General features: G+C 38.7%; 1 protein-coding gene across 1 annotated transcript; it reads left to right on the top strand.

Annotated features, from left to right (window-relative positions):
• Positions 1-2,148: 2,148 nt before the first annotated feature.
• On the top strand, positions 2,149-2,611 carry LOC112320651 (sorting nexin-3-like). The gene is made up of 2 exons (XM_024578160.3): positions 2,149-2,392; positions 2,518-2,611. The coding sequence occupies exons 1-2, from the start codon at positions 2,149-2,151 to the stop codon at positions 2,547-2,549; spliced, it is 276 nt and encodes a 91-aa protein (XP_024433928.2). The 3' UTR covers positions 2,550-2,611.
• The last annotated feature ends 16,709 nt before the right edge of the window (positions 2,612-19,320 follow it).

Genomic DNA, 19,320 nt, shown 5'->3' with positions numbered 1-19,320 from the left:
ATGCTTTGATATCTTTTGAAAATAAATGTATAATAATAATTATTATTTAAGAATAATGTTCTAGGCCATGTAATAAACATTTTACAAGGATTATTTACATCAACTAGGAGAGTTCAGTTATCAGATACAAATGGGAAAATGAAAGCTCTAAGGTGTTATAAAAAATTGCCCTAAGGTACAAAGCGTTAGGTGGCAGATCTGAACACAAATTCAGTTCTGTCTGACTCCAGAGCCCGCACACTTAAGAAAAGCTTCATACCATTTTGCTCCTGCCAGGGATCCACGCTCTGTATACCCACCCCATACTCAGTAGCCATCTCAGTCATCAGATCCACTGTCAAGGTATCTTAGTGCCTGTGTTCAGGTAACCCTTATTTTACTTGATAATGGCCCCAAAGCACAAGAGTAGAGGTGCTGGCAATTTGAATATGCCAAAGAAAAACTATAAGGTGCTTCCTTTAAGTAAAAAGGTAGCTTCCCAACTTAAAAAGGAAAGAAAAAATCACATGCTGAGGTTGCCAAGATCTACAGTAAGAATAAGTCTTCTATTTGTGAAATTGTGAGGAAGAAAAAAGAAATTTGTGCCAGTTTTGCTGTCACACCTCAAACTGCAATGGTTACAGCCATAGCGTGTGCTAAGGACTTTTTGAGAAGCAATCACATTCACATAACTTTTACTACAGTACATGTTTAATTGTTCTGTTTTAATATGTTATTGTTGTTAGTCTCTTGCTATGCCTAATTTATAAAATAAATTTTATTGTAGATATGTATGTGTAAGAAAAAACATTATATACATAGGGTTCAATACCATTCATGGTTTCTGGCATCTACTGGGGTTCTGAGGATGTATAAGAGGAACTACCATACAAACTCTACTTCTTTCTGTATAGCCTTATGAATACAATTTACATATTTTGCTGCAATTTAAGTTTAGCAAAAGGCCATCATTATGAATACCAATGATAGTTCTTAGATGTAAAAACTAACCTATTCACTATGGATTAATCTTAAGGAAATTTGTGCTTACATTAACGGGATGAACTATTTTGCATCCTTAGTTCTGCCCATGGTGGTTTTTTTGGTCCTCTTTCTGATTGTCAGACTGAGGCCATTTCTCTGTTCCTTGTAACCTCTCATCCGCTTTTAATTTGCTGGTTTGAATTTTTAATTACCATGGAAGGAAAAGACAAATTCTTGTTAGCAATTGCTTCTTCCCTGAGATACTCTTAGAAAGTCCATGTGTTTTAGTTGAGGAATTGTTGCCATTTATTTCTGACTGTTCAGCCATCACTTTGTCTCAGTTTCTAGTTTCAACTGTGTTTTTTTCCAACGAGATACTACAGAGCTCATTCAAAATGGGTGGAGGAGGCTGAATGGGAAGACTTTGGAACTAACATGTGAACACAGTCCTAAAGTCAACCACAACAAAACATATTGAAATAAAGCTCTATTCAAGATTTCCTCAAAAACAGGGATTTATGTCACAAAAATTTGTTACAAAGTCAAGCAAGAAAAAAACCTCTTGTGAATTGAAAATTCATGATTGGAAGTTTTGTTAGTCTGCCTTTGATAATGTTCAAATGACTTTTCCTTACTTATATTAGGTTTAACCTAGTATATTAATGTTAGGTTAAACCTTATAAAATTACTTACTTTATAGATAAAAATAATTGAATGTTATCAACATCATATGGTTTAACCTAATATTATTATAGGCACGGCTATAGAAAAAACTCCTAATGATAGGCTTCGGTGATTATCTGCTGAATTAAATGGTGATGGTGCCACATTCAGTGACTACTGTTTTTGCTAGTTTCAAAACGGACAAACTAATGTAACAAAGAGCACTGAGCCTTGAGACTAATTAAACTGGGTAAAAGGCAATAAGCTTGTGAAATAAATAACGGACCAAAACAACAGATTATTGATATATAACTAATGCCGTTGGACAACTTATACCATTATCTGTGAAACATAAATAAATATCAGACTGAAAATCAGGCTATTGATATATAACTAATACCATTTGACAACCTATGCCATGATCTGTGACATAATTATAGGTTATATTATATTATTATAGATAATGTATTATCATAAATGAAGACATAAGCAGGCAGCTGCAGCTGTGAATTGGCAGAGACAATGGCGGACACTGGGCAGCTTATCACCAAACCGCAGAACCGGAAAGACGCCTACTGGCTGACCAGCAACTTCCTTGAGATCGATGTGAGCAACCCTCAGAGGGTGGGGGTCACCTGGGGCCACTTCTCTACCTATGAAATCAGAGTCAAGACAGATCTGCCTATTTTCAAGCTGAAGGAATCTACTGTTAGAAGAAGATACAGTGACTTTGAATGGCTGCGAAGTGAATCAGAAAGAGAGAGCAAGGTTGTACTTCCCCCACTCCCTGGGAGAGCATTTTGGTGTCAGCTTCCTTTTAGAGGAGATGATGGAATATTTGATGACAATTTTATCGAAGAAAGGAAGCAAGGGCTGGGGCAGTTGATAAACAAGGCCGCTGGTCATCCTCTGGCACAGAATGAACGTTGTCTTCACATGTTTTTGCAGGATGAAATAATAGATAAAAGCTACACTCCATCTAAAATAAGACATGCCTGAAATTTAGTGAGAGGGGGCAAAAAAAAAAAAAAAGAGCCGTTTTGTGACTATTAATGATTCGTATGCACCAGTGAAGAGGCTCTAACTTGTAGCATGCTGCACAGAAACTAGTATATCATGCCTTTAGTGTACTAACACCCATATGCTTTGCTTTGTTCTGTTTGGGCAGTTGATGAATTCCAAGGAATTAATTTGCTTTAGTGAAAATCCTTCACTCCAGCCTTCTATATAATGACTCTTCCTTGTTGTTTAATGCGGTGTACATTATAGCCTCCCAAAGTTGTTATTCCAGCGTAATCCCGTGTCTTCACTAAAGCTGCTGACCTGGTCTTATCTGCACAGTGTTGTGTCATGTTTGCCTCTTGAACCTGATAAACAAGAATATTTCTCTTACCCCCTTTTTAATATGTGATGCCACTTGACCTAACTTATGTGTGGGAGCACTGCACCATCAGTTGCAGCATCCTACACGTAAGAGACACACTTGTATGCAGAAAGTACCTCCCTGCAGGCTTGTAATACCTTTCACATGGAAGATCAGTGAGGGAAAGCTTTATATTCTGTGTAAAAACAAAATCAAAGGTATACACTAAAACCATTTGTCTAAAAATGTAAGTTGTTTTCAAATAAAAATAAAAATGCATTTCTGATATGCAAAAAAAGAGAAGGAAATCCTACCCTTTGCAAAGCATGGGTAGCCCTAGAGAGCATTATGCCAAGTAAAATGAGCCAGTCAGAGAAAGTTTCACGCACATATAGAATCTGATGAACAAACTGAACACGGGAAGTATGGGCAGGCTAATAGGTAGAGAGCAGGAGGACAGCTCTGGTTCAGCAGGCAGGTTGAGGTGGAGGGATTGAGCAAAAACAAAGAAAGTCATGGACACAGACAACAGTGTGTTGATTGCTGGGGCTGGGGGTAGGGGGAGCTGGAGGACAGTGTAAGGGACTTAAATGGGGATGGAAGGAGGCTTGACTTGGGGTGATGAACACACGATACAGTGTATAGAAGATATGTTGTAGAATTGTACACCTGAAACCTGTATAATTTGGTTAACCAGTGTCACCCCAAAAAATTCAATTAAAAATCTAAAAAAAAAATTTATACTTATAATGTTCAGGCAGACTTGTCCTTCACGACTGCCAAGTGGGAACATGTTAACAGACATTTGTAGCAGGCTTCATTTTCAAATGTCACTTCACAAATAGTTATGAATGAGACATTGGTTTGATGACCTTGCAGCGCAGCCGATCTATGTATGATGGAAGAATCTTTTCTCCATATTTATTGCTATACATGCCAAGATTTTGTGGCAAAAAACCTTGGATCTTTCTCTCTCTCTCTTTTATTTACTGTTGTTCAAGTAGTTGTCTCCATTCTCCCCCTACTACAGCCCCCCCCACTTCCCACCCTTGATCCTGCCCCCCTTTGGTTTTGTCCATGTGACATTTATACATGTTCCTGACAACCCTTTTCTCTTTTTCCTCCATTATCCCCTCCCACCCCTCCTCTGGTTACTGTCCATTTGTTCTTAATTTCAGTGTCTCTGGTTACATTTTGCTTGCTCGTTTGTTTTGTTGATTAGGCCCTTTGCCCATTTTTTAATTGGGTTGTTTGTTTTCCTGGAGTGGAGTCATGTGAGTTTTTTATATATTTTGGAGATCAAACCCTTGTACAAGGTGTCATTTCCAAATATATCTTTTGATACGGTTGGTTCCCTTTTCATTTTGCTGATGTTTTCTTTAGCCATGCAGAAGCCTTTTAATTTGACGAAGTTCCCAAGTGTTTATTCTTTCCTTTATGTCCCTTACTCTAGGGGACATATTAGTGAAAATATTGCTAGAATCTTGGATCTTCTGTCAGGTTATTTGCACAACATCTGCTGGAGTTGTTAAATTGCAGAAAATCGTCACGTTTTCTCCTAATACAGATGTCTCCTTGTTTTTGTGTTTTATCCTGTGTGCAGAATTTGAAAATAAAACCCAGTGTGAATTAAGAGAAATGTACTTTTATACTACCTTGGACTTATAACAGCACGTAACTGTTTTATAATTGTCTTTTTATTTCCCTGTCTTTACCACTTAAAAATGAACTATCTTCTTCACTACTGATACATAGTTTCTAAAAGTGTTTCTGGCAGATATTACCTAATCAATAAATATTTATTGAGTGTAAATACAGAGGGCCTAGAGACATATGAAAGGATGCTCAACGTCACTAGCCATCAGAGAGATGCAAATTAAAATCACAATGAGGTACCACTTCACCTGGTCAGAATAGTCATCATAAACAAATCAACAAACAAGTGCTGACAAGGTTGTAGAATAAAAAGAACCCTAGTACATTGTTGGTGGGAATACAGACTGGTGCAGACCATTTTCCAGACTGTGGAAAATAGTATGGCATTTCCTCAAAAAACTAAAAATGGAACTGCCTTTTGACCTGGAAATTCCATTGCTGGGATTATACCCTAATAACCCTGAAACACCAATTCAGAAGAACCTATGCACTCCATAGTTCATAGCAGCATTATTTACAATAGCCAAGTACTGGAAACAGCCTAATTGCCCATCAGCAAATGAGTGGATCAAAAAACTTTGGTACATTTATACAACAGAATACTACACAGCAGAGAGAAAGAAGGAGCTCCTACCCTTTGCAATAGTGTGGATGGAACTAGAGAGCATTATGCTAAGTGCAATAAGCCAGGCAATGAAAGACAAATACCATATGATCTCACCTATAAGTAGAACCAAATCAACAAAACAAACAACCAAGCAAAAAATAACCAGACACATGGAAAAAAGAACACACTGATATTGACCAGAGGGGAGGGGGGAGAGGGATAACAGGGAAAACAAGGGGAAGTGTTAAGTCAATGAACATGTATAAAGTACCCATGCACAAAGACAATGGGTGGTAGGGGGAGGATTGAAAGTGACAGGTGGGGGGTGAGTAGGGCAGGGGAGAGTAATAGGGAAAAAATGGGGAAAACTTTAATTGAACAACAATAATTTTTTTTAATTTAAACAAATTGATAACCATAAGATGAGTAATGCTAAACTTGATTGATTTCTGAAAGCTAAGTGTGAACTAGCTTGAGGGTAACAAACTCTGAGGGCTCCAGTCTTAGGGAGAAGCCAGAATTCCCTAGATTTCATCAACAGGAACCCCACCAGGTTCTCATGGCAATGAGCCAAGAAAAAAATCACCTCATATCTTTGGTAAGGATAGGGTAAAGTAACTTACTGTTGGTGATTAGCTATGTAAGAGGGTGCAGCCAAGAGGAAGGCCCCAAATAGGGATTTGTAATGGGGGTCCAGAACTCAAGGTGTCCAGGAAATATTAGAAAAATATATATAGGATGTCCTCACCCCCACAAGCCTGAGCTGGGGGAAGGGACACATGGAGCAGGGCCATTCAGAGCTGTTTTGTACAGCAACAGCTGTGCAGCTAACCTTTGCTAGGGTCATTTAACATATCTGTAACCTCTAACTGTTTTCATGGATGTGTTAAATAGCTGTGGCCATGCTTTGAGCCAGGGAGATGGGAGTGACTTCCACCCAAGATGGGACTGGGAAGCAACTCCCCCTAGTTACAGGGCCTGCGTGAGAGCTTGGAGAAGATTGGCTCCATGCCATGGGGCCACACCTGCCCAGACTTACTATGGCAGCCCAGTAAAGCTAGAAGAATAAGGAATGCTGGCAGGTGTAACCAACTGTAGGAGGAGTTGGAAATGGGGCTGCAGAGAAAGACTGGCACTGGGATTTAAACCCAGGTGTGGCAGCCATACCCAGGAGAGGACCACGTGGTTTTGGGGGAGAAGAGAAGGGAGAGAGGACCACACCTCTTTGGTAGAGTAGGGGGAGAGAACCATGCTGCTTTGGCAGAGTGGGGACCCTGTGGTGGTGACACAGCTGATGGTGCCGGGAGCCTGAATCACAGACTTCTACTTCTTTTCCTGAGATATGGTACCCCCAACTGGGCAGAGGGAGAAGGAAGGACTGTGTGCATCTGTGGGTATTCTAAAGGACTTCAGTATTTTAATGAAGACATTAAGTCAGTACTCTAAGTCTGTATAACTTTTAAATAAATAATTCCTTTCCTTTTCACCAGTCTCTGGCATTGAGAGACGTCTTTACTCTGGCAGCAGGCAAGGGGAACCTAGTAGGTGTTGGGGGGTCCCCCAGAGAGAAAGGGGGGGTCCTTTCGGTAATAATATATTGTTCACCCACCCCCCAGGTCTGTCCTGTAACAGCTAGATATTGAGAAAGGAGAGCAAAAGAGACCTAGATACTGAGTTTAATAAACTGGGAAGCATAAACCTGTTAGCTTGCTAGCCAGGAAGCTGCATCTTCACATTCCAAGGGATTGCAGCATTTCTCTGCCAAGACAATTAACGCTCCTGCCCACCCCTCCCCCCTCCCCCCTCCCCCCCCCACCGCTGGTACCAGATTACTAGGTGGGAGCAGGGAAAGGCAGTCACGGTGCAGTAGAAGTCAAAATGGCACAGGGGGAGGTACTTGACCAAAAGGCCTGTCAGTCTAGTCTGGGGAAAGAAGGTATTGGTTGGGAGGTGGGCCCATCTGAAGCCCATAGAAGCTTGGAAAGTTCATTGGTCATTTTGAAAAAGGCACTTGTTCTGACCCAAATCCGAACTCCTGGTTATAACCCCAGGGAAACAAAGAAGCTGTCTCTCTTGCTCCTGATCTGCGCTCCCATGGTGCCCTGGAAACACATGCGAAACTAGCTGGGTGCTGGACTGACTGTACTTGGACGTGGAGCACAAACTCTGGGCAGTGGCCTTCATCATGGCCCCACTGAAGACAAGAATATGAAACCAGAGAAGACACCGCGGTTCGGGCTGCCTGTCACTACCAACCCCAATCAGCAGAGACAGAGATTGAATCTCTATGGGCGCTTTATTCACATGGCCGGCGACCTGAGAAGATGTCGGGTTCATACCCTTATAGACCATCTTACATTTTCTTTCCAGGCCAGACTTTTATAACAGAGAACAAAGTACAGTGAGGTGTTTTGAAATTCAGGGAAAATTAGATGAAAAAATTGCAGTATTCTCACTCTGGGCAGTTAGCTGCTCCCAGGCGTGGGTGGCCATCTGTCTCTTCCTGGAACACAATGGCCCGGATGCATCCACTTGTCCCCAGGTGGAAATCTTCAGCAGTGCCCCAGGAGGTTGGCTGTTTCTCCCCGGAGCCAGGCTGTTTCTCCCAGCAGGCAGGACAGGCCTTATCTGTAGTTTCTAAAACAAAAGCTTTAACATATGCACTACTTACTAGGCTTATAACTATTTAAACTAAAATTTTCCCATTCTTGAGTCCCCTATCAATTGGACCTTTTCCATGGTGAGATGGACAGAGATAGAACATTGGGAAATCAGGAAGGGAACCCACCTAATTGTACCTCATCAGTAAACCAAACCACAGAGCCACATCCTCCCATGCAGGTGTCAGGAAATTCTTTTCCTTTAGATACTGCAAGATGACTGCTTCCACCTGTAACATAACCATTTAAAAATAAGTCCAGTGCATTTGCCTTAAAGAGATTTCCTCTCCGAGGAAAAATACAGGGTCCGGAAGAAGTAAGGCTTGCTTTGAGTGTGGTTAGTAAGATAATAATATAGCTGCAATAATTTATAGTTTTCCTTTGAACGTTTCATCTAAAATGTCATATGGTGTGCGTAAGTATGATATTGTTATATTACAGAATTACATGTTTATGATTTTGCAATTTAAAGGGGCATTGTTGGTGCTGGACCCTGTACTTTACCAGAGCCTTATTGCATGTGTGTGAAAGGACAAGGACCCAATTCCAGTTCTCTTTAGCTTTTCTGCCTGATCTAAGTGGAGGAAGGAGACAAATAAAGCTAAAAAACTTGTGAAGGTCTCAGCCAAGGGCAGAGGCTCACTAAAAGAGTGAGATTTAACCATAAAAATTTAAAATATTTCTCCTCCCCCATTCTTTACCACCACATCGATAGGGCTCCAACACAATGACTGTAGATTACAGCTGAAATCATTGCAAGGCTCAAACTCTAATCGAGTCTTAAGGAAACTCAGAAATAACAGGGGAGACCCAAAGAAACTACAAGAATGTGAAGCTTTTGACACCTAGATCTACAGTAAACAGTAAATGCAACCCAACTCCCAGCCAGATTAACATAAAACCCATGCTAAAGCTTATTTACCTTAGTTCCTGTTACCTAATGTATTGTATCTGGATTTCAACAAAAAAATTACAAGGCCTGCTAAAAGCCAAGAATAAAACACAGTCTAAAGAGACAAAGTAAGCATTCAAGCCAAAACTCAAATGTAGTATAGATTTTGATTATCAACAGGGAATTAAAAATAAATGCTTAGCATAATCAAAACCTTGGTAAAAAAAATTGACACATGCAAGAACACATGGAGAATATAAGTAAATAGGCTGCCAAAATTATGGAAAATTAACTACTAACTGACTTGCAAAGAGCTCATTTGCCTCAGGCAGGCTTGTGGTCTCCTCTGTAGTTTGAGCTTCTTTGGTTTATTGCAGAGGAAGTGCTAATTACCTCTTTTTCATTCTCTGTTTATTAAGTCACTCTTTTAATTATGCTAAACTTAAATGGTTTACTAACTAGTTGTCAACAACTTGGATAGCTATGTAATTGCCACGCAGAGTCAAAAATAATGTTCTGGACACCTAACTTTACAAAAGTAAAAAGACTAAAACCTAGTATTTATCCACCATTGATTCCCAGTGTAATGCTTTTGAGAGAAAAAAATGAATAGTTACCATGTACCCAGATGGGAAGCATGAGGAGCTAGAGAATAGGATGGAGTGGAAAGTCCATGAAATTTGATGATAAAATCTTCACTGACACTAAGAATATTTTGTTTTCTAACTGAACTCTAGTGCTGAAATGAAAATTTTCAGGTCCACCAAAATCTGTTACTCATTAACCACTTGCTCTGAAAGTTTGTTAAAAATTTCTTGCCCCTTAGTTTTGAACTTCCTTGTCTACCTAACCTTAGGTCCATGCATCATACAGTTTTCCTAAACATATCTGCTTGCTATTCTGTAGCTGTCAAATCATTCCTACACAGGCTCTGAACCCTTACCTCCTCACTTGAAAGAAATTTTAATTAACTTATCTTTTGGAAGTGTTGCTAACCACTCCCAATCTTTTATGTCCTATTACTTATGTACATAATAGATATCAAACTAGTTTGTCCGCAATGAGTAAGATTAAGTAAAAAAACTGCTCTACACAGAGTTAGGCTAAGTTTCTAAAAATTTTTTTCTTTTGGCATCTGAATCCCTACAAACCACCTCCTAAACAACTCAAGTAGAAATTTTAAATGATACTTAGTAGTATCATTAAAATTACAAATTCAATGCTATTTACACATTAAGGTGAAAAATTAAAAAAAAAAAAAAAACCCAGACGCAGATAACTTTCACCTTGTAAACTCCTCTCTCAGCACACTACTTTAAATAGAAAGAAAGCCCTCCTTGCTTGATGTCTTTGATTTCTATTTCTCTCCTTTTAATTCCAACCCAGCCATGTACCTATTGGTATCACACCAGCTTCCCTGGAATGTCTTCCTCCTGCTGAGATCCCGAAAAGCAGGGCTCATTCACTGCTAGTTCACAGCATATTTTAACATGAACGATCCATTTGAAAGTGAAATTTTTATTTCTCCTGCACTTCTGTCATTGGTAGTTCAATGATTAGTGTCTTTGGACTGTGTCTTATGTTCTGTCTTAACAAGTTAGGACAGTGATCTTTATCCAGAGAATTTATCTGAGAGTTACAGTTAGCCTAACAGACCAGGGTGGGGCATGGACTTGGGGCAAATACTTTCCTCAGAGAAGCGCAGCTGGGCTCACCTTGCCCGGACTAAGATCATTAACCAGTCTCCATTTCGCATACACCTGCACAAACATCCGCTCCACACACAAATATACAAAATGTGTGCACACACAGGGCACATTTTGGACAATAGCCTTCTCTTTTCTCTGTTGTCACTAATAAATCCCTATAAAAATTTACCTTCTCCTCTCATAACTTTTTCCTCAGCCTCTGCCTCAGAGGAAACAAAGTTCCCCAGTGGCACACGGGTGGTTGCTGCTGCATTCCCCAAACACACCAGGATTCCTGTGGTTCTAGATGTTGGCAGCCTTTCCTCCCTGTATTCCCTTAAGACAAACCCTCCCCCCATTTAAATTTCAGCCTCTAAGCCTTCACTCTAAGCTCATGACTCACAGGAGAGCTATCACCCTGGGTAATGAAGCAGAGAAAACTCAGTTCCCAAAGGGAAAGGAAACTGGTTCTATGAGTCTATCACCTCTAGTGATGGAAGCCATCCCTGAGGCAGAGCAAGGCTGCGTTGTGAATAAAGAGGTATTAGGAGTAGATGCCTAGCTTCTGAATCAATGAGTAGCATGGCTGCTGTGTTGAAAAATAAGCAATTCTTTTAAAACAAAGATTCAGAAATCTTTAAAATTATTTAATATATATCTGCCAAGCTTGAAACATACCAAACCTCTCTAAGCTGCATGATTGGCATATCCATGAATACAATGCTATGATATATGAATATAAGAAGACAATGGGTTTAGATAACAGCACATCACTGAGGGATATGCATTATTATTCATTTATAAATGATAAATATTGAAGCCTAGAATAAAGTTAAAGCTAGTCTTTTATCATAAAACATTTTCTTTCTTACCTCAAAACTATAGATTCTTTTTTTGAATTATACTTTATTATTTAGGCTATTACAGTTGTCCTCACTTTTTCCCTCTTTAATAACCTCCACCTGGCTCTGCATTCCGATCGCCACACCATTGTCTATGTCCATGGATCACGCATATATGTTCTTTGGCTAATTCCTTCACTTTCTCTCATCCCGTCTCTCCCTACCCATTCCCTCCGACAGCTGTAAGTCTCTTCCATGTATGGATGTCTTTGTTTCTACCCCAATATTTTTCTCATTAGTTCTCATTCATTAGATTCCACATAGAAGTGAGATCACAGGGTATTTGTTTTTCATGGACTGGTTTATTTCACTTAGCATAATATTCTCTAGGTCTATCTATGCCGTCACTAATAGTAAGAGTTCCTTCTTCTGTACTGCTGTGTAGTATGTTCCATTATGTAAATGTACCACGGTTTTTTATGCACTCTTCTACTGACGTGCACTTAGGCTGTTTCCAGATCTTGGCTATTGTAAATAATGCTGCTATGAATATAGTGATGCATATATTCTTTTGAATTGGTGTTTCAGAGTTTGACGCAGATCTCAGCCCGCAAGATCTGCTGTTGAGGTTTCAGTATTCAAACACACATACACACGGACTACAGATGTCCTGTGGGGGAAAAGGGACAGAGTGGCCACTCTCTCAAGAGGAGAGCACCTCTCAGTGACTCGGCCACTCCCTCAAGGGGGGAGGGCCAAGAGCCTAGCTGTGACCCGCCTTTATAGGTTTTTGAGGCCCTTAACATCAAAGAAGGTCCTCTTTACTATACAAAGGTTTGTTTTGGGTGGTTATCTTTGCAGACAGAGGAGAGGAAGTCACTGAATACATCAAAGGAGGACATTTGCAATGTAAATGGTTGAAAGGGCTATGTCCCATACCTGGAGGGTCTAGCCCAGATTCTGGGCAGATAAAGATACTCAGTAAACATTTGCTTCCTCAATTCAGGGTGAGGGAGTTTTTTAGCAAGAGCAAGTCTCATAGCAGTCTAGGTACAATGCAGACCTGATTTCCCACTGGAGAACTTATCCATGGACGTGGGTCCTGCCCGCCAACCTCGCTCCCCACTTGTTTTCCAAGTGGGGGCTGAGCCACATTTCCCATGCTTGGAATGGTTCCCCACAAGAGTTTTTAGGATATATTCCCAGGAGTGGAATTGCTGGGTCAAAAGGAAGTTCTATTTTTAATATTTTGAGGAAACTCCATACTGTTTTCCACAGTGGCTGCACCAGTCTGCATTCCCACCAACAGTGTGGTAAGGTTCCCTGTTCTACACAACCTCGCCAGCACTTGTTTGTTGATTTATTGATCTGACAGGTGTGAGGTGATATCTGGTTTTAATTTGCATTTCTCTGATGATTAGTGATGTTGAGCATTTTTGCATGTGTCCATGGGCTATCTGTATATTCTCTTTGGAGAAGTGTCTATTTCAGTCCTTTACCCATTTTTTAATTGGATTGTTTGTTTTCCTGGCGTTGAGTCATATATGTTCTTTACATATTTTGGAACTTCATTGACAAACATGTTCTCTCATACAGTTGGTTCTCTTTTCATTTCGATGACGGTTTTTTAGCTGGGCAAAAGATTTTTAATTTGATGTAGTCCCATTTGTTTATTTGCTCCTTTGTTTCCTTTGCCCTAGGATATAATATCTGCAAAGATATTGCTATGTAAGATATGCAAATTTAACTGCCTATGTTTACTTCTAGGATTTTTTTTTTATTGTTATTCAATTACAGTTGTATGCCTTTTCTCCCCATCCCTCCACCCCACCCCAGCTGAACCCACCTCCCTCCCCCCTCTCCACCCTCCCCCTTGGTTTTGTCCATGTGTCCTTTATAGTAGTTCCTGTAATCCCCTCTACCCACTGTCCCCGCCCCCACCCCCCATCCCCGCCCTGGCTATTGTTAGATTGTTCTTAACTTCAATGACTCTGGTTATATTTTGTTTGCTTTTTCCTTCTATTGCTTATGTTCCAGTTAAAGGTGAGATCATATGGTATTTGTCCCTCACTTCCTGGCTTATGTCACTTAGCATAATGCTCTCCAGTTTCATCCATGCTGTTGCAAAGGGTATAAGCTCCTTCTTTCTCTCTGCTGCGTAGAATTCCATTGTGTAAATATACCATAGTTTTTGGATCCACTCGTTTGCTGATGGGCACTTCGGTTGCTTCCAGTACTTGGCTATTGTAAATTGTGCTGCTATGAACATTGGGGTGCACAGATTCTTTTGGATTGGTGTTTCAGTGTTCTTAGGGTATAATCCCAGCAGCGGAATTACTGGGTCAAAGGGCAGTTCCATTTTTAGTTTTCTGAGGAAATTCCATACTGTTTTCCACAGTGGCCTCACCAGTCTGCATTCCCACCAACAGTGCACGAGGGTTCCCTTTTCTCCACATCCTCTCCAACATTTGTTTGTGGATTTGTTTATGTTGGCCATTCTGACTGGTGTGAGATGATACCTCATTGTGGTTTTAATTTGCATCTCTCTGATGGCTAGTGATGCTGAGCATCTTTTCATATGTCTCTGGGCCCTCTGTATGTCTTCCTTGGAGAAGTGTCTGTTCAAGTCCTTTGCCCATTTTTTAATTGGGTTGTTTGTCTTCCTGGAGTGGAGTCGTGTGAGTTCTTTATATATTTTGGAGATCAGGCCCTTGTCTGAGGTATCATTGGCAAATATGTTTTCCCATACTGTTGGTTCTCTTTGTAATTTGGTGCTGTTTTCTTTACTTCTAGGATTTTTTATGGGTTTGCAAATTGCATGTAACTCATTTACCCATTTGATTTATTCTTGTGCATAGTGTAAGTTGGTGGTCTAGTTTCATTTATTTTTGCATGTACCAGTCCAGTTCTCCCAACCCATTTATTCAATAGACTGTCTTTACTCCATTGCATGCTAATACCTCCTTTGTCAAATATTAATTAAGCAAAAAGATATGGGTTTATTTCTGGGCTTTCTGTTCTTTACCATTGATCTATATACCTGTTCTTATGCCAGTGCCAGGCCATTTTGATTACAGTGGTCTTTTGTATAGTTTGATATCAGGTATTATGATACCTCCAACTTTGTTTTTCTTTCACAAGGTAGCTGAAGCTAATTTGGGTCTTTTTTTGTTCCATATATACTTTTGGAATATCTGTTCTAGATCTGTGACATATGCCATTGGCATTTTAATAAGAAATACATTGAATCTATAAATTGCATTGGACAGTATGGATATTTTAATGATGTTAATTCCAATCCATGAACATGGTATGTGCTCCCACTTATTTCTATCTTCCACAATTTCTTTCTTCAGTGTCCTATAATTTTCTGAATATAGGTCTTTTACCTCCTTGGTTAAATTTATTCCTAAGTACCTTATTTTTTTTTCTGTTGCAATAGTAAATGGGATTGTTTTCTTAGTTCGCTTTCTGATAGTTTATTATTATTATTATATTATTATTATTATTATTATAATAAAAATGGCATTGATTTCTCAGTATTGATTTTGTATCCTGCTCTTTTGCCAAATTCATTTATTAGGCCTAGTAGTTTTTTTGTGGAGTCTATAGTGTTTTCCATGTATATCATGCCATCTGCAAATGACACTTTTACTTCTTTCTTTCCAATTTGGACACCTTTTATTTCTTATTCTTGTCTATTCTCTATGGCTAGAACTTCCAATACTATGTTAAATGAGAGTGGTGAAAGTAGAAATCCCTGTCTTGTTCCTGATCTTAAGGGAAACAATTTTAGTTTTTTCCCATTGAGTATGATGTTGATTATAGGTTTTTTATATATGGCCTTTATTGTGTTGAGGTATGATCTCGCTATCCCCACCTTGCTGAATATTTTTCTTATAAATGGGTGAAAAATTTCATCAAATGCTTTTTCTGATTTTTATCATTCATTTTGTTTCATGATGTATCACATTTATTAATTTGTGAATATTGTACCAATGTTGCATCCCCTAGGTAAATCCCTCTTGGTCATGTTGTATAATCTTATTTTCCTCTTTTTTAAAAGTTATATTTCTACCATTACCATTTATTACACTTACACCCTCCCACACTGCAATCACCAAACTGTTGTCCATGTCCATGAGTGCTTTTCCCTTTTTGCTCAATCCTTCCACCTCCTAACACCTATCCCAGACCTATCAGCCTGCTCTCTATGAGTCTGTCTCTATTTTGCTTGTTAGTTCAGTTTGTTCACTAGATTCCACATATGACTGAGATCATAGGGTATTTGTCTTTCTCTGACTGGCTTATCTAACCTAGTATAGTGTTCTCCATGTCTATCCATGCTGTTGCAAAGACTAAAATTTTCTTCTTTTATACAGGTGACTAGTATTTCATTGTGTAAATGTCCCATAGTTGTTAGATCCACTCATCTGTTGATGGAGATGTAGGCTGCTTCCAAATATTGGCAATTGTAAATAATGTTGCAATGAACATAGGGGTGCTTATGTTCTTTCAAAATAGTGTTTTGGGTTTCTTCAGATATATTCCCAGAAGTGGGATTGCTAGGTCAAAAGACATATATATTTTTAATTTTTGAGGTATCTCCATACTGCTTTCCACAGTGGTTGCACCAATCTGCATTCCCACCAACAGTGAAAAAGTCTTCCCCCTTTTCCACAACCTTGCAAACACTTGTTGTTTGTCAATTTATTGATGATAGCCATTTTGACCAGTGTGAGGTATTATCTTATTGTGGTTTTAATTTGTCTTCTTCTGATGATTAGTGATGTTGAGCATCTTTTCACATGTCTATTGGCCATCTGTATGTCTTCTTTGGAGAGGTGTCTCTTCCGGTCCTTTGACCATTTTTAAATTAGATTGTTTGTTATTTTGGTGTTGAATTTTATAAGTTCTTTATAAATTTTGAATATTAACCCCTTATCAGGTGAATACACTCACCCATTCCCTGAGTTTTCTTTTTATTTGTTGATGGTTCCCTTTGCTGTGAAAGAATCTTTTTAGTTCGATGTAGTCCCATTTATTTTTTCTTTTGTTTCCCTTAATTGAAGAGATATATCAAATAAAATATTGCTATGAGCAATGTCCAAGATTTTACTACTCATGTTTTCTTTTAGGATTTTCATGGTTTTTGGCCTAACATTTAAGTCTTTGATCCATTTTGAATTCATTCTTGTGTGTGGTATAAGAAGGTGGTCTAGTTTCATTTTTCTGCACATATCTGTCCAATTTTCCCAACACCATTTATTGAATAAACTATCTTTAGCCCATTCTCTGTGCTTGCTTCCTCTATCACATATTAATTGACCATAATTGCATGTGTTTATTTCTGGGCTTCCCATTCTGTTCCATTGATCTATGTGTCTGTTTTTATGCCAGTACCATGCTGTTTGGATTACTATAGTCTTATATTATAGTTTGATATTAGGTAATGTGATTCCTCGAACTTTGTTCTTTTTTCTCAGTATTGCTGTTGCAATGAGGGGCTTTTTGTGGGTCCATATACATTTTTGAAATATTTGTTCTAGTTCTGTGCAATACGTGAAATACTTTGTGTCTTGAGATGAATTGCATTGAATCTATAGATTGTTTTTGGTAGTATGGACATTTTAATAATGTTAATTCTTCCTATCCATGAACATAGCATGTGCTTCCATTTATTTGTATCTTATTCAATTTCTTTTTTCAGTGTCTTATAATTTTTTGAGTACAGGTCTTTCAAATCTTTGGTTAAATTTATTCTGATGAGGTAGAAGGAAATAAAACTGCCTTTATTTGCAGATGACATGATACTGTACCTAGAAAACCCTCAAGATTCTACCAAGACACTACTAGAAATGACAAACGAATTCAGTAATGTAACAGGATACAAAATTAATATCCAGACATCATTGCATTTTTATATACCAAAAATGAACTATCAGAAAGAGAAATTAAGAAAACAATCCCATGCACAATTGCTTTGAAAAGAATAAAATACCTAATAATAAATTTACACCTATGTCTTTTTTTTCTTTCTCTCTCTTTCTCGCTCTGTTTCTTCTTAATGCAATCCCTTAACATTTCTTGCAATTCTGGTCTGTTGGTAATGAACTTATTTAATCTTTTTTGTTTGTTTGTTTGGGAAGCTCTTTATTTTTCCTTCAATTTTAAGCAATAGGCTTGCTGGATAGAGTAGTCTTGGTTACAGTTTCTTGCTTTTCATTACTTTGAATACTTCATGCCATTCCCTTCTAGTCTGAAGTGATTCTGTTGAGAATCAGCTGACAATTATATGGAAGCTCCCTTGTAGGTAACTATCAGTTTCTCTCCTGCTGCCTTTAAGATTGTCTCTTTGTCTTTAAAATTTGCCATTTTAATTATGATGTGTCTTATGTGAATCTCTTTTGAGTTCATCTTCACTGGGACTCTCTGTGTTTCCTGAACTTATGTGACTTTATTCTTCACCAAATTAGGGAAGATTTCTGCCATTATTTCTTCAAACAGTTTTTCTAACCCTTGCTCACTTTTTTCTCCTTCTACTGCTACTATTATGTGGATACTGTTATGTTTCTTGTTATCCCAAAGTTCCCTTAAACTACCTCATTCCTTTTAAGTCATTTTTCTTTTTGTTCCTCCAATTGGGTGCTTTCTTTTTTACCTTACCACCCAAATCACCAATTCAGTCCTTTGCTTCATCCAGCCTACTTTTCTTACCTTCTAGTGTATTTTTCATTCAAATGTTGTGTTCTTCATTTCTGGCTGGTTCTTGTTCATGGTTTCTATGTGCTTTTTCATGCTGATGTAGTTCCCACTAAGTTTCTTGTAGTTCCCATTAAGGTCCTTGAACATCCTTATAACCATTACTTTGAACTATATATCTGATAAATTGTTTGCCTCCATTTTATTTAGCTCTTTTTCTGGATATTTCCTCCTTTTCTTTCACTTGGTGGCTATTTGTATCCCCTTTGTAGCTATCTCTTTGTGTTTGTTTCTATGTATTAGATAGAACTGCTATGAGTTCCAGAGTTCATGGGATGGACTTTTATAGTAGGTGTCCTGTGGGACCCAGTGTTGCAGTGTCCTTGATCTCCTGAGCTGGATGTTCTAGCAATGTCCCTTGTGTGTTAAGTTTTGTGGGATCTCCTTTAGTAATTTGGTCTTGATTGCTGTTGGCCCATATGTGGGTGAAATTTCTCCACAGGATGGCTGACTGAGAGGCTCACCTCCAATAACATCATCTAAGCAGTTGTACACATGCTGACACAACAAAATAAAACAAAACAACGCAAAAACAAACAAAAATACAACAGTAAGAACAAAACAAAAAATGAGGAAAGAGAAACTAAAAAAATAATAAAAGTAAAAGAATATGAGGAGAAAAGGGAAAGAAAAAAGAATATGAGGAGTAGAAGGAAGAGAAACATAAGAATAAAAATAGAAAGAGAAAAATGGGAAGGAAGAAAAAAGAAGAAAAATTAAAAAATGAAAAAAGAAGGAAAAATACAGCATAAAAGGAAAGAGAAAAATGAGATATGAAAGAAAAAATAGAAAACCATAGCAAAAATAGGAAAAATACTATGAAAAATATAAAAAAATAAAGAAAATAATGAAAAAGAAAAATGTGGGATTCATCTCAGCAAAATTTAGTACCTGTCTGCTGGGATCTGCCTTTGGATACTGCTCTGATGTTGTCTGAAGATTGTGCAAGCCAATGATGCATGTTGTCCATGTCTAGCCCTCAGCAACCATCAGTGAGCACCTAGCTCCCATACCTCTTGCTTAGTTTCCCTAGGCCTGGCACTAGCAGCAGCCAGGCAAAATTTACAGCTTGGCTTTCCCTGGGAATCTCCAAGCCCAGTACAAGTAGCACTTTATAGCTCATGCAGTATAGCCCTGGGCAGAACACAATTGGGGAAACCACCCATTGCACCACCCAGGAAACCCCAGAGCTTGTGCACCCAGTAAACAGCTACAGACCACATT

Source organism: Desmodus rotundus, chromosome 2 (genome assembly GCF_022682495.2).
Source record: "Desmodus rotundus isolate HL8 chromosome 2, HLdesRot8A.1, whole genome shotgun sequence".
NCBI lineage: Eukaryota > Metazoa > Chordata > Mammalia > Chiroptera > Phyllostomidae > Desmodus > Desmodus rotundus.
This window is presented reverse-complemented; position numbering and strand designations above follow the sequence as displayed.

Excerpts from the sequence above, each read along its gene's own strand:
- LOC112320651 (XM_024578160.3), top strand. The coding sequence starts at position 2,149 with ATGGCGGACACTGGGCAGCTTATCACCAAACCGCAGAACCGGAAAGAC. Across the intron at positions 2,393-2,517 it reads TGAATCAGAAAGAGAGAGCA|AAGGCCGCTGGTCATCCTCT; the intron begins AGGTTGTACTTC and ends CAGTTGATAAAC.